Source organism: Syzygium oleosum, unplaced genomic scaffold (genome assembly GCF_021117445.2).
Source record: "Syzygium oleosum isolate NSW1041296 unplaced genomic scaffold, Sole_v2.1 Sole_v2.23, whole genome shotgun sequence".
Taxonomy (NCBI): domain Eukaryota; kingdom Viridiplantae; phylum Streptophyta; class Magnoliopsida; order Myrtales; family Myrtaceae; genus Syzygium; species Syzygium oleosum.
Window position 1 is genome coordinate 37,855 of NW_026607507.1, and position 24,278 is coordinate 62,132.

At 43.6% G+C, this 24,278-nt stretch overlaps 3 protein-coding genes, 1 long non-coding RNA gene and 1 pseudogene across 9 annotated transcripts; 3 read left to right on the forward strand and 2 right to left on the reverse strand.

The window, feature by feature from the left end:
• The first annotated feature begins 49 nt into the window (after nucleotides 1-49).
• On the forward strand, nucleotides 50-13,854 carry LOC130134732 (glucan endo-1,3-beta-glucosidase, basic isoform-like). Of its 4 annotated transcripts, none has more exons than XM_056302375.1 (2): nucleotides 50-208; nucleotides 1,036-2,108. In XM_056302375.1, exons 1-2 carry the CDS (start codon nucleotides 133-135, stop codon nucleotides 1,974-1,976), a joined length of 1,017 nt encoding a protein of 338 aa, XP_056158350.1. In that variant the 5' UTR covers nucleotides 50-132; the 3' UTR covers nucleotides 1,977-2,108. The 4 variants fall into 4 exon arrangements, with proteins under 4 accessions (XP_056158350.1, XP_056158349.1, XP_056158351.1 ...); XM_056302374.1 differs by lacking the exon at nucleotides 1,036-2,108 and adding an exon at nucleotides 12,747-13,854 and having other exon boundaries at nucleotides 71-208; XM_056302376.1 differs by lacking the exons at nucleotides 50-208; nucleotides 1,036-2,108 and adding exons at nucleotides 11,785-11,884; nucleotides 12,747-13,854.
• Nucleotides 2,607-6,139, reverse strand: LOC115669345 (probable inactive purple acid phosphatase 16; annotated as a pseudogene).
• LOC130134729 (U4/U6 small nuclear ribonucleoprotein PRP4-like protein) lies at nucleotides 6,659-23,737 on the forward strand. 2 transcript variants are annotated; one of them, XM_056302367.1, is made up of 8 exons: nucleotides 6,659-6,789; nucleotides 18,873-18,935; nucleotides 19,172-19,248; nucleotides 19,358-20,258; nucleotides 20,583-21,045; nucleotides 21,135-21,332; nucleotides 21,431-21,512; nucleotides 23,457-23,737. In XM_056302367.1, exons 1-8 carry the CDS (start codon nucleotides 6,674-6,676, stop codon nucleotides 23,549-23,551), a joined length of 1,995 nt encoding a protein of 664 aa, XP_056158342.1. In that variant the 5' UTR covers nucleotides 6,659-6,673; the 3' UTR covers nucleotides 23,552-23,737. The 2 variants fall into 2 exon arrangements, with proteins under 2 accessions (XP_056158342.1, XP_056158343.1); XM_056302368.1 differs by lacking the exon at nucleotides 6,659-6,789 and having other exon boundaries at nucleotides 18,844-19,002.
• On the forward strand, nucleotides 8,185-9,007 carry LOC130134733 (uncharacterized). Its single transcript, XR_008814261.1, has 2 exons — nucleotides 8,185-8,516; nucleotides 8,814-9,007. It is a non-coding gene; the product is annotated as an uncharacterized LOC130134733 (long non-coding RNA).
• Nucleotides 14,421-17,487, reverse strand: LOC130134731 (probable inactive purple acid phosphatase 16). Of its 2 annotated transcripts, none has more exons than XM_056302373.1 (5): nucleotides 17,076-17,487; nucleotides 16,288-16,512; nucleotides 15,708-15,975; nucleotides 15,263-15,431; nucleotides 14,421-14,809 (listed from the first exon to the last, which is right to left on the reverse strand). In XM_056302373.1, the coding sequence occupies exons 1-5, from the start codon at nucleotides 17,392-17,394 to the stop codon at nucleotides 14,597-14,599; spliced, it is 1,194 nt and encodes a 397-aa protein (XP_056158348.1). In that variant the 5' UTR covers nucleotides 17,395-17,487; the 3' UTR covers nucleotides 14,421-14,596. The 2 variants fall into 2 exon arrangements, with proteins under 2 accessions (XP_056158348.1, XP_056158347.1); XM_056302372.1 differs by having other exon boundaries at nucleotides 15,708-15,978; nucleotides 17,076-17,473.
• Nucleotides 23,738-24,278: the final 541 nt, after the last annotated feature.

Genomic DNA, 24,278 nt, shown 5'->3' on the forward strand with positions numbered 1-24,278 from the left:
AGGGAGACTGTGCCTAGTCTTCGCATGTCATTACTCAGAAATCTGCACGAGTCGTGATACAATGCACATCTCCCTCAATAAAACGGAGCCTCTTCCAAGATTGCAAAGTGCAACTTTCTCACTCCGTCTCAGATGGCTTCATTCACATCTTTCATATTCTCTGTCATGCTAACACTGACTCTTTTAACAGTTAGCTTTGATACAACAGGTCCGTCTCTCTCTCTCTCTAAAAAGATTATCCAATGGTTTCATTTCGTCACTAAGATGATGGATCAAATCTTTTTTACTTCTCAACGGACTATAAGGTCTACTCATTCTTATCTCGTGATTCTGTGTGCGTGTTCTCGTGTCGTGTTTTCTTCTTTCACAACTAGGGTCTCTGCGGTATGAGTTATATAAGCAAGGTAGCCACTCACATGCATGGTGACATACAGAGATTACGCTGACTTGTCCTCTCGTTTGAGCAATTATAAGGGGAAGTAATGCATGGCATCTTTCTTCATGGTTCACGATAGATTTACGTGCTTAATATGTTATGCATATCTAAGTAGAATGGAGTCAAACCAGCCCGCGGACGTATCTTGTGGCCCTGAAATGGATTCTCATCAAAGCTGATGATTGTAATCTATGCATCACTAATGCTGATCAATTCAGTTCAAATTTCAAAGAGGCATGGGATGGAATGGTATATAGATAGGCAGTTCCCTATTCTACCCATACCCCAATGAAGAAACCTCTCAAAAAAGTAGGCTTACCAAACTATTTGAATTGACCTCGCCTGAAGTCATAGCTGGTAAGGTCACAAAACTAAGCTTCATTTATATTAGAAGTACAAGATCTTAAACCTGCTTTGACAGTATGAAATACCACTTTTCCATTCAATAATCATAAGTTTGAAACCGTATGAAAGACCATTTTTCGTTTCAACAACTTTCATTCAACTAAAGATGTTAGATCTTGCAAGCTTTTCTTTCACATAGTAAGAAGAGTCTAGAATTATGTTGAAGCAATAACTCTTCTGTCCATTCCATGCAGGTGCTCAAATAGGGGTTTGCTATGGAATGCAAGGCAGCAACTTGCCTTTGCGGCCAGATGTGGTTGCGCTCTACAACCAGCGCAATATCCGCAGGATGCGGCTCTATGACCCAGATCAGCCCGCTCTCCAAGCCCTTAGAGGCACCAACATTGAGCTCATGCTGGGCCTTCCCAATGACTACCTCCGAAGGATTGCCTCTAGCCAAGCCGAAGCAGACACTTGGGTCCAAAACAATGTGAAGAACTATGGCAATGTCAAGTTCAGGTACATAGCAGTTGGCAATGAAGTGCAGCCTTCTTCTCAAGATGCCCAGTTTCTCGTCCCCGCCATGCGAAACATCCAGACTGCCATCTCGAACGCCGGACTCGGGGCCCAGATCAAGGTCTCCACAGCTGTGGACACGGGCATCTTAGGAGAATCGTTTCCCCCATCGAAGGGCACACTTAAGCCCGATTACAGACCGCTTCTAGATCCTATAATCCAATTCCTAGTCAACAACAAGTCCCCTTTGCTTGTCAACCACTATCCGTACATCAGCTACAAGGATAATCCCCAGGAACGCCTCGACTATGCTCTGTTCACGGCGAACTCAGTCGTGGTGTCGGATGGATCACTTGGGTACCGGAACTTGTTTGACGCAATTCTAGATGCTGTTTACTCTGCACTAGAGAAAGCCGGTGGGGGGTCCCTAGAAGTGGTTGTGTCGGAGAGCGGTTGGCCATCTGCTGGCGGGAAGGCAACGTCCATTGACAACGCGAGAATCTACAACTCGAATTTGATTCAGCACGTGAAGCAAGGGACTCCCAAGAAGCCTGGAAAGCCGATCGAAACTTACATATTTGCTATGTTCGACGAGGACCAGAAGACCCCGGAGTATGAGAAACATTGGGGGCTCTTTTTCCCCAATAGACAGCCAAAATACCCTATTAATTTCAACTAATGGGTACACACCGACTTGTATTAAGGAATAAGGGCACACCTATCGTGAGCTCAATGATGTTAAAATAAGAGAGTTGCTGCAGTATGTAGCATGCGAAAACAGGAAAGAAGAGAAAATGGCAATCGCAATAAATCACGAAAGTCATATAATTCTTCCTCTAACGCATATGACAGAGTGCTCATTTTGAGTATTTAGTTAAGAAAGTTTATCCTCGACACCCATCACACATGATCAACTATTAGTTAACAGGTGAATGTTCATAATCATAAACTTCGATATTAATGGATTCCAACCCCCAAAAACATAATTTGATAACTGTAACATAGGTATAACGCACAGCATCTTGTTTCAGGACGATCCTCTATTACAAGACTAAGAATAGTGGTCCATCTGTGGCTGCATGGAAACTCAGCTTGATATTAGGAGTCCACACTCCACAGTGTAGCAGGCTAGATTTTTTCCTATCACCGTCCTTACATTCGAAAAGGCGTCGTTCCAAAAGCTTGTAGGGTGTGCGAATGGAAACAAAATTGCCTAGCTGCACTGATGGAAATTGGTTCTGCCGTTTGATGAATTGATATTACACTAAGCTTGGAGGAGTTAGAACTCAATTACGAATGATTGCAAGGATTTTACTCTTCAGGCATCGAAATGGGTTATGTATTGTGATCGAGGTTATCATGAATGGGTAACCAGCACGACATAATCAACAATTTATTATTCTATACATTCTCTATAAGAGCTAGACACATTTGTACATGAGAACACTGTCCTTTATCATGTGGCTTTTTTTCACTGTACATCGTACGCTTTTAAGAACTCCAATCGACTTCACTGTGTACGTCGTGATTCTCCATCCTTATCCAAACTTAATAGAGAAAGGGTGTTGATTTATCTCAATAATTCTTGCGCCTCTAGCCCAATTGCCATAGCCATCATACCCAGTATGCCTGGCAAAGCATAGCCACAGCTTCTTGTAGGGGCAGCACCAGTCCAATCCATGGTTGTGTCCAACAAATACTGCCTGCCATCGTGACAAAAAATTACACTTTTACTCATATCAGATTGAAATAACGAATGTTTATAAAAAATTCAAGTATCTCAAACTTAATGCATGAAAGTGGCGGCATATGCTTCCACTGGGTGTAAAAGAAGTTTGACAAGCAAGTTTCTCTTTTTCTTAAGAAAGCACTGAAGACCAAACCGGAGCAACTTGTGTATAGCCACATGCATTTATATCTGGAGCAAGAATGTGCAGACCGGGAAAAAAAATGCAAAGAAGAAACCAGGCAAGTCTTGGAAAGTGGTTGAAGCATTTAGCGTTGCCGCTTTTTTTTTTTGTGTTTTCAATGGCTGTCTTGCTTAAAGATAATACTTGCATGTTGACAAAGCCTAGAAACCAAGGTGATAAAAGCAGCTCAGCAGATGATCGTCAAAGTATCAATGAACAAACCAATTTGTGGCATTAATTACCTTGACAGAAGGCCGCTTTTCAAGAATTTCCATGATCCCTGCTTCAGCTTCTTGAGAAGCAACTGTCTCCTTGTTGATCGAGCCCACACAAGGCTTACGTACACCGATCCATGGAGCCACCTTTTCGTAAGCTTTACTAGGTATATGCCAAAATATCAACTCTGGTACCCTGTGCCACGTGATAAATTGTTTTTCACAAGAAAACTGAAGAAAGAGTTTATAGATATTCTAACCAACATCGAATTGCTCACTCGTTATACAGTTTCTCCATCTTTTTATTGAGAAAAAAGGAAAAAAATTTCTTTGCAACAGAAATAGGATTATCAGTGTTCGTGATTGCTTCTTCCTCGAAACCAGGGAAAATTAACTGTATAAGTTCAGTTTATGAGTAATAGTAATAGGTGCATACGAAATAAATAAAAGTTCTGCCATCATTTCTTTGTACCTTGAATCTGGGTTGATCTGTAGAGATCGGTTATTGAACCATTCAGATTGGGCTTTTGATATTACTTCTGGATAGGATCCACCGCCAGAATCGAGAAAGTAAAGGTACGCTACAGGGGACTAAGGATTATCCGTTGTCGAGAACTGAAGGACGTAATTGGATATATATGCTTGGCCAAAGATCCTCTGGACCCTTACTAGAATAGGACAGTGCATTCTGCTCTATCTCATTCTTCATGAGCTACAAACGCTGTGCTCCTCTGAAGCTGCAATCTCCTAATCACACACGGAAAAATCATGTATAAATACGACCAACACATAAATCACGTATCTGCAAGACGAGATCATTTTTCGAGTTAATTCGACTCCAAGACTGTAGGTGCCGTGCAACTTTATATCTAATTATATACTATACTATCAATTCTTTCTGCTTCTTTTGTTCATGCGATGACTCCATCAAGCTAGCTATAACATCAATGTGAAGATATCCCAGTCCATGAACTTGCGTTCTGGCTATTAGAAACATTTGCAGTTAAATGTAAGCATTGTTGACTTTAACATACGTAAGCAAACCTCGATGTTTACCTGAAAATGATGAATTTGCAACAGGGCAGTGAATCAAAGGAATGCCTGGGGCTGAAAACCACTCCAATGGCCACACAAACGGTGCATCGTCATGGTTTCCAAAGACACTAGCAAAGGGAATGCCCCTCGATCTTGTTGGAGATAGAGCTGGATCCCAGTACGAACTTGCATTTGCTATCGGAATGTTATTTGCCGTTATGACATCTCCAAGATATACAACAAAATCTGCAACGCAATTCAATGTGTCTCGTCAGAATGTGGATCAGACTAAAGACAGGTCCCCATTTCAAAGAGCTTCCCGGGCAAAGTAGCAGGCTGAGTTTGTCGCAAAACGCACGAATTAAAGCCCTGCACTAAACTTAGCAGGTTGGAAGCTGATTCACGGAATAGCAGCAGCATGAGCTAAAATTTGAAAACCTTAAGTCCTATGAATTAGTGGCAGTGTCCTAATTTTTTCAAAAGAAGAACAACCATTTCTCCCTTTCTCCTGATGGTTTATATCCTAAACAAAATCAGAACAATCACACGGATAATAGAAAAATCGATACACGAGTTTACCCAGATTCACTCCAGAATAGGGCTACGTCTTGCAAAAGGATTCCACTATGATATTTAGGTTTATAATCACAACCACTTGTCACAATGATCTCTCATACAAGTACAATATATAGAACTTAAAATGGGCCCAAAATCCAAGCCCATTTGAATCCGTTTGATCCCACAACAAACGAGTCAGCTTAAAACACAAGCCTAAAAGAAAAAAACCGATTTGCTCCGATATTCCATCCGTTGGGTCACATATCGTCGGTTCATATTTCGATTTCCCTAAACTCACGTGGGCATGCTTGGTATGAGAAATAAGGTCTCCAAAGTATTCGCCAACTCCAAGGTCTCCATCGTTTCCAACTTCAGTCCAGATCACCATCAACGCGCACAAACCAAACCACAGGTCATTTGCGACCCACCACATAACGCCCTCTTCTTGGATATTCGATCTCCTTACGACCCGCATTCAACTGTTTCGAGCTCGCCCCCCACAGCACACTCAAATTCTCAAGGCACGAGTCCAATGAACTATCCTCGCAATTCCCGGGATCCGGGCGGTCCACGACACTCGCCGAATCACTGGCCGAGCCAAGCACGAAGCGAAACGCGCTACAAGAAAAACGAAACCCAATCCAAGCAAGCGCTTACCGGGAACCTCATCGTCGAGCACGGTGGACATGACCTGGACGGAGTTGACGTCCTGGCGGGGCCCCCAGTCCGTCCAGGCGTCCTCCCCGAAGTGCAAATCGGCGAACAGGGCGATCTTGAACGGCGACCTCTGCCTCGCCGGGAGGCGCTTCTCCGGCGACGCCCGGCCCCTGAACTTCTCCCGGTAGTAGTCACCGGCACAGCCGGGCGTGCCGGGATCGGATCCGACCGCCGAAGGCGAGATCGGACGCAGGTTCAGGAACAGCAGAAATGCGAAGGAGAGGATCAAGCCTCGAGCCGCCGGCGGCGATACGGCCATTGGGTCATCGGAGAGAGGAGAGAAGCAGAGCTCCCGGCGATCGGCGATCGTCGACGTAATGTTCAGGGGGGAAGTGTAATAGAGAATCGCCGTTCTTTACATGCTCACGTACGAAAAAACCGAATATGCGAAACCTTTTAGGAGTATCTAAGCTTTAGATGTTCAGCTCTTTTTGCGTTTTTTAATGTCCTCCGTTGTCGTCTCGTCCGAGGATGTTAAAGCCCAAGGATTTTCGATCATTATTGCGGTCCCATTCATCACGCCCAATCACTTTTATTAGTAGGTCTCCTTTTATTAGTGTTCTAGCAGAAAACGACCGATTCGGGATTTATTACCCGATACTTTCTCTAACTCTTTCATGCTCTTTCTCTTTCTCTTTTTTTAATGAAATCTTTATGAATGTGCTTGAATCGTCCTGTTCACGTGCATCAGGTGTACAAATATGGAGTTCGCTAATTTCGAACCGATCAACTTGATTGCACATGCTATGTCTTTCGTAGTTGTCGAGCCTCGTGCGGGATTCTGCATCACGCTGATCCGACGACGGCTTGATGTTTCTTTAGATTCACACGAGAGTCGGGTACACGCAAACGTTTGCTTCCTCCGTGGGCCTGATCCGACCGCGACGGGCCCGTACGAGCCGGGTCTGCCCATTGGCCCGGCCCGAGAGACAACTCGGCACATGATGCTCAGCCCGAGCCCGCCATCTAGTGATCCCTCGCAGGAGCGCAGGCCCAAGCTGGTACACGTTCGAGGCGTCGGAGGTTGGAGAGCTCCGTCGTTCTCGTTCTCGTTCTCGTTCTCCTGCACTGCACTGCGCTCTCAGTGCACTCCAAACGATCGAGAGGAAGCTTCAGCTGACAATCTTTTCAGGTTCTCTTCCTGTCTCACCCCACGTAGCAGGGCATTTTGTTGGTGCGCCAGGATTTCCTGAACCTTCGTGCGTTCCTCCCCTGTGCAGTTTCTGCTTCCTCCTCCCCGATTTGCTCTTGAAAATGATGGGTTTTGGGTGGCTGAATCTCTTATCAGCTTCCGTCTCATTGTTAAGGGGTCGTCTGTTTCGCTTGGGTTCTGCTTGATATGTGGTTTTCTTTTCACTAGCAACGCGCGCCTGGAGTGTTGATTCGAGTTGGCTCGGTATCGAGTCGATTGCCTAGCGTTCTTGAATTCGGTACGGCCGTTCAAGAAACCCTTGAAGCAGCTTTTGGGTGTTTTTGTTTTCCTCTCCGGTTGTGATGAGCGCCTCGTTTTGAACCTTGTCTTGTCAGCTGTCATGGGTGTTGAAGAGGATCTCGAAGATTTGAATGCCCTCGCGGAGTCTACTGATGCCGCTGTGGATAGTCAGGCTCTGGCTTCTGCCGTCGATGGCGTTACCCTTCAACCCACCCTGCCCAGCCTTCCGCCCGCAATCCCGCCTCCCGCTGCGCCTCCGGTTGCTCCTGTTCCTGCAGTTCCTCCGGTCCTTCGACCTCTGGCGCCTCTGCCCATCCGCCCTCCCGTTTTCAGGCCTCAGGCCTCCTTCACCCAAGAAAGAAGAGGCTGGAAGCAGTAGTGACTCGGAATCGGACGATGATGACGCAGGGCGTGCAGGCGCTGTTCCCGGGTCGACCGTGGAGTATGAGATTACAGAAGAGAGCAGGCTGGTGCGGGAGCGGCATGAAAAGGCAATGCAAGATCTGATGATGAAGCGCCGCGGTGCTGCTCTGGCGGTGCCCACTAATGATAAGGCTGTGCGTGCCCATCTTCGCCGGCTCGGAGAAACTTATGACCCTCTTTGGGGAAAGAGAAATGGAAAGGCGGGACCGGCTGCGAATGCTTATGGCTAAATTAGATACTGAAGGACAGCCCGAGAAGCTCATGAAAGACCATGAGGATGAGGAGGCTGCTGCTTCCGCTGCACCGGAGGATGTCGAGGAAGAGATGCTTCAGTATCCATTCTATACCGAACGTTCTAAAGCTCTTTTGGATGCTAGAATAGATATTGCAAAATTTTCGATCGCGAGGGCTGCACTGCATCTTGAACGTGCAAGAAGGAGAAGGGACGGCCCCGATGAGGATGAGGATGCAGAGATAGATTGGGAATTGAAAAAGGCAGAGAGCTTGTCCTTGCATTGCAGTGAGATTGGTGATGATCGACCACTGTTAGGCTGCTCTTTCTCCCACGATGGAAAGCTGCTTGCCACATGGTAATTTACTTATCTTCTCCTTGATGCACGCGTGTTAGAGTGCATAAGTATCCCTGTTCATTTACTTAATGGATTTCAATGGGCCTATATATATAATCTCCCTCTAGTAGTTGCATTTACTCATTTGTTGGAAGTAGAGGATTTTTCTCAAATTAGTGCTATGTACTTTTTCCACGGGATCAGTATTATTTATTAATATGTTCCGGCAGTGCAAATTTCTATGAATTAATTGATGGAGCATATAGCGTCCTCTATTATGTTTTTGTTAGGCTCTCAAAATTTGGAAGGGAGCAGAAGTATGACAGGATTTGCTCATTACGATATTGTTCTGATTTGTAGGTGTTAGAGTAATTAAATATTAAACTATGCCTTCATCTAACAGCTTAAGCTTTTAAAACAGTTGGCAATGGTTTTACCAAAATCTCATATGGTATCAGAGCTGGTGGTCCTGAGTTCCAATCTTTCCAGGCCCCATTTGTCTCCCCAATTAAATATGTCCACGCTTAGTACTAGGCAAAAAGACCAAACTAAGCATGGAGGAGAGTGTTAAAGTAATTAAATATTAAACTACGCCTTCATCTAACAGTTTAAGCTTTTAGAACAGTTGGCAGTGGTTCTACCAAAATCTCACGACAGGGAAAGCTGATCTATTTGAATATTTGTGTGAATGATTACGTAAACAAGATCTTCAAGATGGAGTTTTTTTTTTTCTTAACTGTATTTATGAGAATGTTTGGACTTTCAGAGTGTTGTTTTTATTAGTTGACGGAATTCAGTTTCTAACTTAAGATTGTTTGTACAGAGAATTTTCTTGCACTATGATTTTCCAATAGTATTTATCTCTAATTATCTGTTTGACATTTACTTTTGGGCGGCAATTTCACTGGCCAACTGGTCTTCGGGTTTGCGAGGAAGTGGTGAAAAATAAGTTGGCACCCGTTAAGAAGAAAGCTGAACTAGGAATCATGTTTGGAAAGGGTTTTTGCTTGGAATCTGAGGTCTTAGAATTGGCCTGTGATCATGGGATTATCTGGAAAGAAGGATCCACACACAACATATACGGGAAGGTTTTCTGTGCTAAACATGAAGCGGAAGAATATCTGGCTCAAAATGATGGGGTCCTTCAAAAGATAATCATGATATTGAGGAGTCATCTGCTTGAAAATGAAGAGTGATGACACTAGGTCCTTGGTTGGATGAGGATGACATGTCCTTAGGCGATTGAGCTTTCCTGGACAACCTGCCTAATGCCTTTCCGTTCTTGATGGTTGAAGCTGGTTGACATTGAATGACAAGATATGATCTCATTGAACTGCAGCATTTTTGTGTGCTCGCATATGCACGGATTCTTATAAAATGGGCGTGTCAAAGATCGGCTCCAAAAAGTGAAGCTGATTTGTTGTGAGGCGCCCTTTTATATTAACATCCTGGGGAGGAGTGGATATTCATCTCCATGGCTTGTGGATTGCCCACCAATCAGGATATTGCCGAGGCAATGTGATTCTAGCAACTATCTAATTGCCGCTGGTATATTAAGGTAACTTTTTCGTTGTAAATTGGTCTAGAGCATCTGGCGTTGCATTATTTGTGAGTTTATACTTCTGTACGACAGTTAGTTGTCTATCAGTAGATGAAGTGGAACTTTTTCCCTTTTTCTTTTTTTTTGCAAGTTACTGTTCTGTACTCTTTAGTTCAGTGGAGCTCCTTCTGTTTCTTATCAAGAAAAGAAATAAAATAAGTTATTCTGATTGCTTTCTGATAAAAATCTGTGCAGTTGCCTTCTTCATTTGTCTTGATGTATATGCTCTTCCTCGATTTCAAAATTTTAGAGAGAGTGAAAGGCAATTAAAGGACAGGACAAGATGTCCCCTTAATCGATGGTACAAGTTCATTTGTCTAGATAGGATCACTTTGTTAACTATCCCTGATGCTGATATAGATCCATGACAAGATTGATGACACTTGATTAGTAAGACCCGAATGCAATGACGCTAATCACGGCGCTTGAATCGGTATGTCATTGGACCACAAGGCTTGAATTTCAACCTTAGAATTCATTAATCTAGGTCCAATCTCGATAGCAAGACGAATCCCGGTCCCAGTATGATTTTACGGCTTTTGACTATTGTGGCAGGCCTAAAATTCCTACCATACAAATAACAATATCCATTTCGACCAAAAAAAAAAAATTAACAATATCCACAGGGAATCAGTGGAGTGGGCGAATGGTTGAATAGGTTGTTTGATGAGGTCTATTCATGAAGATAAGTTCTCTTGGTTCAAGCAAAACTTGGGAAACTATAAATACACCTGTGACTCCCTGAGTCGTGACAAAGTGGAAAACCCCTTCTAAGAGTATAATATGGAAAAGTCTAATATGATTTTAAAATGTTATGGGTTAGATGGCTTTAAGATTTTTATTCTTTTTTTGTCAACATTATGAATTTGAGATGCTCAATATGAATGTGTTTTCATATTCTAACAATTTAAAATAAAGAGATAAGTGCACTGAAAGCCCTAAAACTTATTACGAAAGGTGCAATTGACTCTTAAAATTTTCAAAAAGTGCAATCTAGTCTTAAAACTTGTTACGAAAGTGCAATCGAGTCCAAAAACTTTTAAAAAGTTCAATCAAGTCCTAAAATTTGTCAAATTGGTTCAATCAAGTCCTTCCGTTGATTATAATTTTTGAAAGTTTTAGGACTTGATTGCATTTTCACGAATAGTTTTAGGATTTGATTGTACATTTTCAAAGTTTTAGGACTTGATTACATTTTTGTAATAAGTTTCAAGACTTGATTGCATTTTTTGAAAATTTAAAGACTCAATTGCACTTTCGTGACAAGTTTTAAGACTTTTAATGCACTTGTTCATATAAGAAAAGCGAAAAGTTAACCACAACAAACACCTCGAGTACAAGGAGCCTGATAGAGTTATCCTTTTGTCGTGGGTATGCACACGTGTGAAGAGAGTGCGAGCGCATTACTTAGAGAGTTTTACATCCGTTACGGAATTCGGTTTCCACATGCAATTGTAAGGATAAGCTCGTTACTATAGCTTGACTACTGTGTAAGCGGGCACGAAACCGAAGGGCTGCCGTGTCCCAAGGGAAACATGATTTCTTGATTAGTGTTATTACTAGCATCGTGTTTTTTTTTTCCCATTCGTGGAAAAATGTCCTGATTTCTAGCACTAGCCTCCGCCAACTTTTCAAAGTCCTAATGATTTTCATGCCACGATAGCTTGGAGTTCCAGTCGGTAGTAGACCTCGTGGGACTTCGAATTAGTCTTAGTCGCTGGAGGGGAAAATTCCATTAGCCTTTACAGATGGAGATCACTCCAAAGATGTCTCCATTGGGATTGCGTACTGGACCTGGCAGACCATGAAGTCTTGATCACATGGATGAGAGAGAGAGAGATATATGTCTTCATTTGGGGTGCGCACTTGACCTGGCAAATGATCAAGTCTTGATCAGATGGACGTGGCGAGGAGAAGGAGAGAGGGAGACTGCTTAGTCTTCACGTGCCATTACTTAGAAATCTGCACAAGTAGTGATACAATGCACATCTCCCTATATAAAAAGGAGCATCTTCCGAGATTGCAAACTGCAACTTTCTCGCTCCGTCTCAAATGGCTTCATTCACATCTTCCATATTCTCTGTCATGCTAACAGTGGCTCTTTTAGCAGCTAATTTTGATACAACAGGCTCGTCTCTCTCTCTCTCTCTGTGGAAAGATCATCCAATGATTTCATTTCGTTAGTAAGATAATGAATATAATCTTTTTTACTTCTTAATGGACTATAATGTCTACTCATTCGTATCACGTGATCTTTCGTGCGTGTTCTCGTGCTGTGTTTTCTCCTTTCACAACTAGGATCTCCGAGGTAGCTAGATAAGTTATATAAGCAAGTTGAGACTCGCATTCATGGTGACATATAGAGATTACACCGACCTGTCCTCACGGTTGAGCAATTACAAAGGGAAGTAATGCATGGCATCTTTCTTTGTGGTGATAGATTTATGTGCTGATTATGTTATGCATAGAATAGAGCCGATCCAGCCCGCGGACGTATCTTGTGGCCCTGAAATGGAATCTCATCAAAGCTGATGATTGTAATCTATGCATCACTAATGCTGATAAATCCAGTTCAAATATCAAAGATGCACGGGATGGAATGGTATATAGATGGGCGGTTTACTATTCTACCCTTAGCCCAAATGAAGCAAATTTACGGAAGAATTTCTATAAATCATGAAATATATAAGGGAAAATCTGTGCCCTCTCAAAAAAGTAGCCTTACCAAAATATTTGAATTTTTTTTTTGGTCGGAAAAACTATTTGAATTGACCATGCCTGAAGTCATAGCTGGTAAGGTCACAAAACTAAGCTTCATTTGTATTAGAAGTACAAGATCTTAAACCTGCTTTGACAGTATGAAAGACCACTTATCCCTTCAACAACTTTCATTCAACTAACGATGTTAGATCTTGCAAGCTTTTCTTTCACATAGTAAGAAGAGTCTAGAATTACGTTGAAGCAATAACTCTTCTGTCCATTCCATGCAGGTGCTCAAATAGGGGTTTGCTATGGAATGCTCGGCACCAACTTGCCTTCGCGGCCAGACGTGGTTGCGCTCTACAACCAGCGCAATATCCGCAGGATGCGGCTCTATGGCCCGGACCAGCCCGCTCTCCAAGCCCTTAGAGGCACCAACATTGAGCTCATGCTGGGCCTTCCCAATGAGGACCTCCAAAGGATTGCCTCTAGCCAAACCAATGCAAACACTTGGGTCCAAAACAATGTGAAGAACTATGGCAATGTCAAGTTCAGGTACATAGCAGTTGGCAATGAAGTGCAGCCTTCTTCTCAAAATGCCCAGTTTCTCGTCCCCGCCATGCGAAACATCCAGACTGCCATCTCGAACGCCGGACTCGGGGCCCAGATCAAGGTTTCCACAGCTGTGGACACGATCATCTTAGGAGAATCGTCTCCTCCATCGAAGGGCACACTTAAGTCCGATCACAGACCGCTTCTAGATCCTATAATCCAATTCCTAGTCAACAACAAGTCCCTTTTGCTTGTCAACCTCTATCCGTACTTCAGCTATGCGAACAATCCCCAGGAACGCCTTGACTATGCTCTGTTCACGGCGAACTCGGTCGTGGTGCAAGATGGACCACTTGGGTACCGGAACTTGTTTGACGCAATTCTAGATGCTGTTTACTCTGCACTAGAGAAAGCCGGTGGGGGGTCCCTAGAAGTGGTTGTGTCGGAGAGCGGTTGGCCATCTGCTGGCGGGAAGGCAACGTCCATTGACAACGCGAGAATCTACAACTCGAATTTGATTCAGCACGTGAAGCAAGGGACTCCCAAGAAGCCTGGAAAGCCAATCGAAACTTACATATTTGCTATGTTCGACGAGGACCAGAAGACCCCGGAGCTTGAGAAACATTGGGGGCTCTTTTTCCCCAATAGACAGCCAAAATACCCTATTAATTTCAACTAATGGGTACACACCGACTTGTGTTAAGGAATAAGGGCACACCTATCGTGAGCTCAATGATGTTAAAATAAGAGAGTTGCTGCAGTATGTAACATGCAAAAACAGGAAAGAAGAGAAAATGGCAATCGCAATAAATCACGAAAGTCTCATATAATTCTTCCTCTAACGCATATGACAGAGTGCTCATTTTGAGTATTTAGTTAAGAAAGTTTATCCTCGACACCCATCACACATGATTAACTATTAGTTAAACAGGTGAATGTTAATAATCATAAACTTCGATATTAATGGATTCCAACCTCCAAAAGCATAATTTGATAGCTGTAACGCAGGTATAACGCACAGCATCTTGTTTCAGGACGACCCTCTATTACAAGACAAAGAATAGTGGTCGATCTGTGGCTGCATGGAAACTCAGTTTGATATTAGGAGTCCACACTCCACAGCGCAGCAGGCTAGATTTTTTCCTATCACCGTCCTTGGTCGATCTGTGGCTGCATGGAAACTCAGTTTGATATTAGGAGTCCACACTCCACAGCGCAGAAGGCTAGATTTTTTCCCATCACCGTCCTTACATTGGAAAGGGCGTAGTTCTAGAAGCTCGTAGGGTGTGCGAATGGAAACAAAATTGCCTAACTGCACTGATGGAAATTTGTTCTGCCGTTTGATGAATTGATATTACACTAAGCTTGGAGGAGTTAGAACTCAATTACAAATGATTGCAAGGATTTTACGCTTCAGGCATCGAAATGGGTTATGTATTGTGATCGAGGTTATCGTGAATGGGTAACCAGCAAGATATAATCAACAATTTATTATTCTATACATTCTCTATAAGAGCTAGACACATTTGTACATGAGAATACTGTCCTTTATCACGTGGCTTTTTTTTTCACTGTACACCGAGCGCTTTTAAGAACTCAAATGGACTTCACTGTGTACGTCGTGATTCTCCATCCTTATCCAAGACTTGATAGAGAAAGGGTGTTGATTTATCTCAATTATTCTCGCGCCTCTAGCCCAATTGCCATAGCCACCATACCCAGTATGCCTGGCAAAGCATAGCCACAGCTTCTTATAGGGGCAGCACCAGTCCAATCCATGGTTGTGTCCAACAAATACTGCCTGCCATCGTGACAAAAAATTACACTTTTACTCATATCAGATTGAAATAACGAATGTTTATCAAAGATTCAAGTATCTCAAACTTAATGCATGAAAGTGGCGGCATATGCTTCCACTGGGTGTAAAAGAAGTTTGACAAGCAAGTTTCTCTTTTCTTAAAGAAAGCACTGAAGACCAAACGGGAGTAACTTGTGTATAGCCACATGCATTTATATCTGGAGCAAGAATGTGCAGACCGGGAAAAAAAAAATGCAAAGGAGAAACCAGGCAAGTCTTGGAAAGTGGTTGAAGCATCTAGCGTTGCCGCTTTTTTTTTTTTTTTTGTTTCAATGCCTGTCTTGCTTAAAGATAATACTTGCATGTTGACAAAGCCTAGAAACCAAGGTGATAAAAGCAGCTCAGCAGATGATCGTCAAAGTATCAATGAACAAACCAATTTGTGGCATTAATTACCTTGACAGAAGGCCGCTTTTCAAGAATTTCCATGATCCCTGCTTCAGCTTCTTGAGAAGCAACTGTCTCCCTGTTGATCGAGCCCACACAAGGCTTACGTACACCGATCCATGGAGCCACCTTTACGTAAGCTTTACTAGGTATATGCCAAAATATCAACTCTGGTACCCTGTGCCACGTGATAAATTGTTTTTCACAAGAAAACTGGAGAAAGAGTTCATAGATATTCTAACCAACATCGAATTGCTCACTCGTTATACAGTTTCTCCATCTTTTTATAAAGAAAAAAAGAAAAAAATTTCTTTGCAACAGAAATATGATTATCAGCGTTCGCGATTGCTTCTTCCTGGAAACCAGGGAAAATTAACTGGATAAGTTCAGTTTATGAGTAACAGTAATAGGTGCATACGAAATAAATAAAAGTTCTGCCATCATTTCTTTGTACCTTGAATCTGGGTTGATCTGTAGAGATCGGTTATTGAACCATTCAGATTGGGCTTTTGATATTACTTCTGGATAGGATCCACCGCCAGAATCGAGAAAGTAAAGGTACGCTACAGGCGACTGAGGATTATCCGTTGTCGAGATCTGAAGGACGTAATTGGATATGCTTGGCCAAAGATCCTCTGGACCCTTACTAGAATAGGACAGTGCATTCTGCTCTATCTCATTCTTCATGAGCTGCAAACGCTGTGTTCCTCTGAAGCTGCAATCTCCTAATCACACACGGAAAAATCACGTATAAATACGACCAACACATAAATCACGTATCTGCAAGACGAGATCATTTTTCGAGTTAATTCGACTCCAAGACTGTAGGTGCCGTGCAACTTTATATCTAATTATTTACGATACTAGCAATTCTTTCTGCTTCTTTTGTTCATGCGATGACTCCATCAAGCTAGCTATCACATCGATGTGAAGATATCCCAGTCCATGATCTTGCGTTCAGGCTATTAGAAACATTTGCAGTTTAATGTAAGCATTGTCGACTTTAACATACGTAAGCAAACCTCGATGTTTACCTGAAAATGATGAATTTGCAACAGGGCAGTGAATCAAAGGAATGCCTGGGGCTGAAAACCACTCCAGTGGCCACACAAACTGTGCATCGTCATGGTTTCCAAAGACACTAGCAAAGGGAATGCCCCTCGATCTTGTTGGAGATAGAGCTTGATCCCAGTACGAGCTTGCATTTGCTATCGGAATGTTATTTGCCGTAATGACATCTCCAAGATACACAACAAAATCTGCAACGCAATTCAATGTGTCTTGTCAGAATGTGGATCAGACAAACGACAGGTCCCTATTTTAAAGAGCTTCCTGGGCAAAGTATCAGGCAAGTCTGTCGCAAAACGCACGAATGCAAGCCCTGCACAAAACTTAGCAGGTTGGTAGCTGATTCACGGAAATAGCAGCAACAAGAGCTAAAATTTGAAGATCTTAAGGCCTATGAATTGTTAGCAGCGTCCTAATTTTTGTCAAAAGTCGAAAAATTTTTGCCCTCTCTCTATTGTTTCCAACTTCAGTCCAGATCACCATTAACGCGCATCAACCGCAGGTCTAGGTCGTTCGCCATTCACCCAGTGATGGCCTCTTCTTCCATATTCGATCTCTTTACGACCCGCAGTCTACTGTTTTGAGCTCGCCCACCACAGCACACTCAAATTCTCAAAGCACGAGTCCAATGAACTATCCTTGCAAATTCCCGGGATCTGGGCTGTCCACTACACTCGCCAAATCACTGGCCGAGCCAAGCACGAAGCGAAACGCGCTAGAAGAAAAACGAAACCCAATCCAAACAAGCACTTACCTGGAACCTCATCGTCGAGCACGGTGGACATGACCTGGACGGAGTTGACGTCCTGGCGGGGCCCCCAGTCCGTCCACGCGTCCTCCCCGAAGTGCAAATCGGCGAACAGGGCGATCTTGAACGGCGACCCCTGCCTCGCCGGGAGGCGCTTCTCCGGCGACGCCCGGCGCCTGAACTTCTCCTGGTAGTAGTCGCCGTCACAGCCGGGCGCGCCGGGATCGGATCCGACCTTCGTAGGCGAGATCGGACGCAGGTTCAGGAACAGCAGAAATGTGAAGGAAAGGATCAAGGCTCGAACCGCCGCCGGCGATACGGCCATTGGGTCGGCGGAGAGAGAAGAGAAGCAGAGCTCCCGGCGAGCGGCGATCGTCGGCGTAATGTTCAGGGGGGAAGTGTAATAGAGAATCGCCGTTCTTTAGATGTTCACGTACGAAAAAACCGAATATGCTAAACCTTTTAAGAGTATCTAAGCTTAGATTTTTTAACTTTTTGCGTTTTTTAGTGTCCTCCGTCGTCGTTTCGTCCTAGGATGTTTTTTGCCGGTTCCCGGCGAAAGATATAATTTTATGAGAAAATGACACACACAATCCCTAAAATTTAGTTTATTGTGCAAGGTCATTCTCAAAATTTTTGATTTGTTCGCCGTGACCTTGAATTTCGATCCAATGTTCAATATGATCCTTGAACTTATAAAGATTTTCGTATTGTTTATAGACTACATTGACACGTTAGGCCAAAATTCATAATCGACATTGCACATTAAATGCAAATTTAGGAATCGTTTGTGCTATATAACCCAATGTCTTTTTCCCTTGACGAGCCAAAAGCGGCGACCAACTCTAGCAGCTAGAGGATCATGCCTGCTATGGAATATCCGATTAGAGGTTACACCCTTTGAGTGGAGAGACCCCAAAAGACCGAAGCATCAAGATTTTCGATTATCGCGGCCGCATTCATCATGTCAATCGCTTTATTAGTGTTCTCGCAAAAAAAAAAATTGAGTTGAGATCATCACCCGCTACTTTCAACTCTTTTATGCTCTCTTATATTTTATAACACGTGCGTTCGAATTCTCGATTTGACTAACCTTTGCGAATGCTTTTAAATCACCTTATTCACGTGCATCAAAGTATGCTGCGATTTAAATGTGAAATTCGCTGCTTTCAAAACTGATCAACTTGATCACACATATGATGTCTTTCGTAGGCTTTAAGATCCACACAAGAGTCAGGCGCATGCAAATGCGGTCTAATTCCCAAAAAAAAGCATTAACTTTACCTTGAGTAATAATTCTGACTCGAACTTTTTTTTTTGTCTCATAAAAAATCACAAACTTTCACTTAAATCCAAAATCTGGCCCGAACAATTTGAAAATTTCACATCACGGGGGCCATATTTCAGACTCGAGTAAAATTTAGTGTTTTTTTATCGGGACAAAGAAAAGTTCGGGGTCAGAATTATCACTCAAGGTAAAGTTGGTACTGTTTTTTTTTTTTTTTTTTTTGGGAACTAGCCCTGCAATTGTTGCGTCCTTCGTGGGCCTGATCCGACCTCGACAGGCCCCAACAAGCCCGGATCTACATGTTTGTTTTGAGTAGATAAGAGTTCATCTGAACCGAGCCCCCCCCACCATTGACCCGGCCCGGCCCGAACTATAACTCCGCATGGAATGCTCAGCCCGAGCCCGCCATCTGGTGAACCCTCGCAGGAGCGCAGAGAGCCCAAGCTGGTGTACGCTCGAGGCGTCGGAGGTTGGAGAGCTCCCTCGTTCTCGTTCTCGTTCTCGTTCTCCTGCAGTGCACCGCGCTCTCAGCGCACTCCAGACGATCGAGAGGAAGCTTCAGGTGACTATCTTTTCAGGTTCTCTCCCTCTCTCACCTCGCGTAGCAGGTCATTTTGTTGCTGCGCGAGGATTTCCTGAACCTTGGTGCGTTCCTCCCCCGTGCAGCTTCCGCTTCCTCCTCCCCGATTTTGCTCTTGAAAATGACGGGTTTTGGGTGGCTGAATCTCTTACCAGCTTCCGTCTTATTGTTAAGGCGTCGTGTGTATTTGCTTGGGTTCTGCTTGATGCGTGGTTTTTTTTTTTTGTTTACTAGCAACGCGCGCGCGCGCCTGGAAGTGTTGATTCGAGTTGGACCTGTATCGAGTCGATTGCCTAGCGCTCTTGAATTCGGTACGGCCGTCGAAGAAACCCTTGAAGCAGCTTTTTGGGTGCTTTTTTTTTTTGTTTTTCTTCCTTTCCAGTTGTGATGAGCGCCTCGTTTTGAACCTTGTCTTCTCAGCTGTCATGGGTGTTGAAGAGGATCTCGAAGATTTGAATGCCCTCGCGGAGTCTACCGATGCCGCTGTGGATAGTCAGGCTCTGGCTTCTGCTGTCGATAGTGTTACCCTTCAACCGATTCTTCCGCCCGCAATCCCGCCTCCCGCGGTGCCTCAGGTGGCTCCTGTTCCTGCAGTTCCTCCGGTCCTTCGACCCCTGGCGCCTCTGCCCATCCGCCCTCCCGTTTTCAGGCCTCCTGCGCCCAAGAAAGAAGAGGCTGGAAGCAGTAGCGGCTCGGACTCTGACGATGATGACGCGGGGCGTGCGGGCGCTGTTCCTGGGTCGACCGCGGAGTATGAGATTACAGAGGAGAGCAGGCTGGTGCGGGAGCGGCATGAGAAGGCAATGCAAGATCTGATGATGAAGCGGCGCGGTGCTGCTCTGGCGGTGCCTACTAATGATAAGGCTGTACGTGCCCGTCTTCGCCGGCTCGGAGAACCTATGACCCTCTTTGGGGAAAGAGAGATGGAAAGGCGGGACCGGCTGCGGATGCTTATGGCTAAATTAGATGCTGAAGGACAGCTCGAGAAGCTCATGAAAGCCCATGAGGATGAGGAGGCTGCTGCTTCCGCTGCTCCGGAGGATGTCGAGGAAGAGATGCTTCAGTATCCATTCTATACCGAAGGATCTAAAGCTCTTTTGGATGCTAGAATAGATATTGCAAAATTTTCGATCGCGAGGGCTGCACTGCGTCTTGAACGTGCAAGAAGGAGAAGGGATGACCCTGATGAGGACGTGGATGCAGAGATAGATTGGGCATTGAGAAAGGCAGAGAGCTTGTCCTTGCATTGCAGTGAGATTGGTGATGATCGACCACTTTCAGGCTGCTCTTTCTCCCATGATGGAAAGCTGCTTGCCACATGGTAATTTGCTTATCTTCTCCTTGATGCATGCGTGTTAGAGTGCATAAGTGCTCATTTGAATATTGGAAGCTCTTTGTCCACCTGCCAGAACCACATTTCAACCAACCAAATTGCCTCTCGAGTGATGAAATCTCATTGAATTTATATGATAGCTGTACACCCTGATCATGCTGAGTAGTGTTGAGCATGACTTCGTTATGCATTTTCATTATGAATTAGGAATCAGGCTTTCCAAATAATATTTCATGGGTAGACTTGAACATTAGCGATTGACTTTGCAATTGTATGAGAATCACTTAGCTTAGCTTTTTCTGCTTCTGCTAGTTCCATGAGTGGAGTTGCTAAGTTATGGGACACATGTCGCATGCCTCAAGTGAATAAAGTGTCCACATTGAAGGGTCACACAGAACGTGCTACTGATGTGGCCTTTTCTCCGGTGCAAAATCTTATAGCAACTGCTTCTGCTGACCGGACTGCAAAGATATGGAATACTGAAGGAGCTATCTTGAAGACTTTTGAGGGGCATCTGGATCGCCTTGGTCGTATTGCATTTCATCCATCAGGGAAGTACGTGGGTACGACTAGCTTTGACAAGACATGGAGGTTGTGGGATATAGAAAGTGGTGAGGAACTACTTCTTCAAGAAGGCCATAGTAGAAGTGTTTATGGGATAGACTTCAACCAGGATGGATCCTTAGTGGCATCTTGCGGACTGGATGCTCTTGCACGTGTTTGGGACCTCCGCACCGGTAGAAGCATCCTTGCTTTGGAAGGACATGTTAAGCCAGTGAGTCTCTGGAATTGTTACTGACTTATGCTTGGCTGCCAATATATTGTCATCTGTTGATTTTTATACCTCTTCCATACACTTTTCAGATTCTGGGAATCAGCTTTTCACCCAATGGATATCATTTAGCCACCGGTGGTGAAGATAATACCTGTCGTATTTGGGATTTAAGAAAGAAAAAGTCATTGTATGTTATTCCTGCTCATGCAAATCTTATATCAGAAGTGAAATTTGAGCCTCAAGAAGGATACTTTCTGGTGACTGCGTCATATGATACTACGGCAAAGGTATTCGTTTTACTAGATTGGCTTTCTGCCCTTTAATTATATTGTTGTGGAAAAATCTGTTCTTGTTTTTATAACATCTGGTGTCTGCATGTGATTAGGTCTGGTCGGCCCGAGACTTTAAGCCGGTGAAAACTTTGTCAGTGCATGAAGCCAAAATAACATCAGTGGATATCACCGCAGGTAAGTTTCTTCACTCCTATGCAAGCATAACATAGTTATGATTCTCTTGGATATATGGTTTTGAGGGTAGATTATGCAAAACTTTGTGCAATATGATTAGTTCTCTACTCACTTAGTCGGGAAAATTTTGACGTGGCTGAGCATGCAAGATATGTGCCATAAGATGAACCGAGCCTCTGTCTGGTTCCATAGTATTCTCTCTGTCAATTTGAAGATACTTACTTTCAGGACAATCTTTCCGGAAGTAAATCAAATTATCCAGTTTTTAGTTCATTTCTTTAGCAAATAGGTTTCTTAACATTTGGATTGATGCAAAACCAAGAAAAACAATTGCAAAGCACTAAGTTTCAAGAGATGAAGTGGGTGGGATGGGAACAATATGCAACAACTTTGGTGGTTAGTGGTTATTTGGCAGTCTATACAATTTGTTAGTCTATGCCCAGCACCCCCACCCAGAAAAAAAGAAAAAATGTTCATATATGATGGCCAGACTAGGGGCCTGTTTGGTTCGATTTTGGGGGAATGTCTTTGGTAAAATCCAAAGGTCTTTGGGCTAAAGGGGTTTTCTAAAATGCAAGTAGTGTTTGGTAATGTGTATTTTAAAATCACGTTTGAAAGCAACTTTGGTCTAAATACCGTTTGGTAAAAACTAATTTTTTTAAGGACTTTTGCTAATATTTTAAAAAAAAAAAAATTTTGAGGTGGAGCTTAGCCACCGGCAAGCCAAAACGGTCGCCGGCCAACCTCCGCTAGCGAGATCTGGCCGCTGGCCAACCGCCAACGGCCAGATCTGGCTGCCGGCCAGCCTCGCCTGAGGTTGCGTGACCTAGGCGTCGCCTGGGTCGTGCGACCCCGGTCACCACCGCCTGAGGGGGTCGCCCGACCTCCGGCGACCGCTGCCTAGGGGTCGCCCAACCCCGGCGACCCAGCCCTCAGGCGGCGGTCGCCGGCCTCCGGACTAGATCCTCAGGGAAGATGAACGGTCCATGAACAGTGCTACTAGCATTCCGAAAATGTAACTTGTCAAAGTACCTCCAAACTTGCCTTGGACTAAGGGACTTTAGAGGCCTTTGGAAATGCAATTGCATTTCCCCAAAGTGCTTCAAAAAAATTGCCAAACGCCATTTGCATTTGGCCAAGGGACTTTAGAGCCCCAGTGCTTATTTCGAATGCTGAACCAAACGGGGCCTAGATGGTATGAGGTGATGGTGGTTGAGCATGACTTAGCAACATTTGGGGGCGGCACCGTATATTGTTCGTATTGATTGGTGTTTGAAGTTTCAGCAACCAAATTGATAGCCCCCTGTGGTTTCAGAGAAAAACGCATTTATTTTCTGTTGTGACTTAATTTTGATTGTTGTGATGAGTATTCTTTTGCAATGTCTTAATTGGCCAGTAATGCATGATTATGATCCTCGAATTTTGATCAGCCCTGGTGATGTGGGAACCAAATATTTGCTATTATGGTCATGTGTGTACTTATGAGCTGGTGAATAGGTAAATATGTTCAAAAGCAAATGCCATGATCCTGTGGATCGCAGGCTGACATTGGCGACTATTGTGATCTAGAAATACTGTCAAGTGCATCTGTGAGAACTCTGATTGCTCAGTTGTTACAAAGCCTTTTGGAACTTAATGTAATGCAGATGTTTCTTAAACTGGTTACTCCACAGTATTCAGTAATTGGCATCGGGAAATTCTTGGTATTGTGATGCCAAACTGATTAATCCCCCCAAGAATAGAGGAAAACAGAGCATTTCACTGTTGAATATGTCACTTGACATTGTATGGCATGAAAGAGTAATGACAAACTGATTAATCCCGCAAGAATAAAGGAAAACAGAGCATTTCACTGTTGAATTATGTCAGTTGACATTGTATTTCCCCCGTCAATGTGGATTCCTCTCAACCTGCTGACTGCTCATGAATGTGCTTTTTGTGCAGATGCAAGTCATATAGTTACAGTGTCGCATGACAGAACAATTAAGCTGTGGACTAGCACCGACGACATGAGGGAACGGGTCATGGATGTTGACTAAATTTCGGTTTCAGTTAGCGTGTGCTGTTTTAGCGGGAGCACAGAAGTTGATCCTGTTGAGAGTTTGTAAACATTTTGGCAGATCCGAGGCATGATGTGTAGCGATTTTCCCCGTTCAAAAGCGTGTCTATCTTGCTTGTACTATAGTTTTCAATTAGAAGATCGGAAGGTATTTAAAAGTACAAAACCATCTTAGCAGTAGTTTCTGCCCCTTTCTATATTTTGATCCTGTGATGCAAGGAACGTTATGATGTGGAGTGCATTATGTCTTAGGAACAAGCAGAAGACATTTTATAAGGTACCGTTTCCTCATTTCCATACCAATCGTTATAGCCATAGAACAAAAAAAAAATTGCATCTTTCACATATATTGTAGTGCATTGATCATGGGAACTCATTAGGAAATTTAGGTTGTTAAAAATTCCAAATTTATTTGCGCTCCTCCGGTTTTGCATATTGAAATATGAAATACCCTTTGCATGGCAACATTAAAAAGAGTTTTATCGATGCCCGTTGTGAAAAGTTAAACCGACGTAGATTTAATGTAGCAAGAATTGAAAAAATAAAATGCACGTGAAATATATAATGCATCAAATAATTTAAAAGTCAAGCAATATAAAGCAATTGAAAATGGAATTGTTTGGATCACATGAGCACATCTATACTGCTTGTATTATTTCACACTCGAAAGAATTAGAGAAATGATTGATTGAATTTTTCTTCATCAA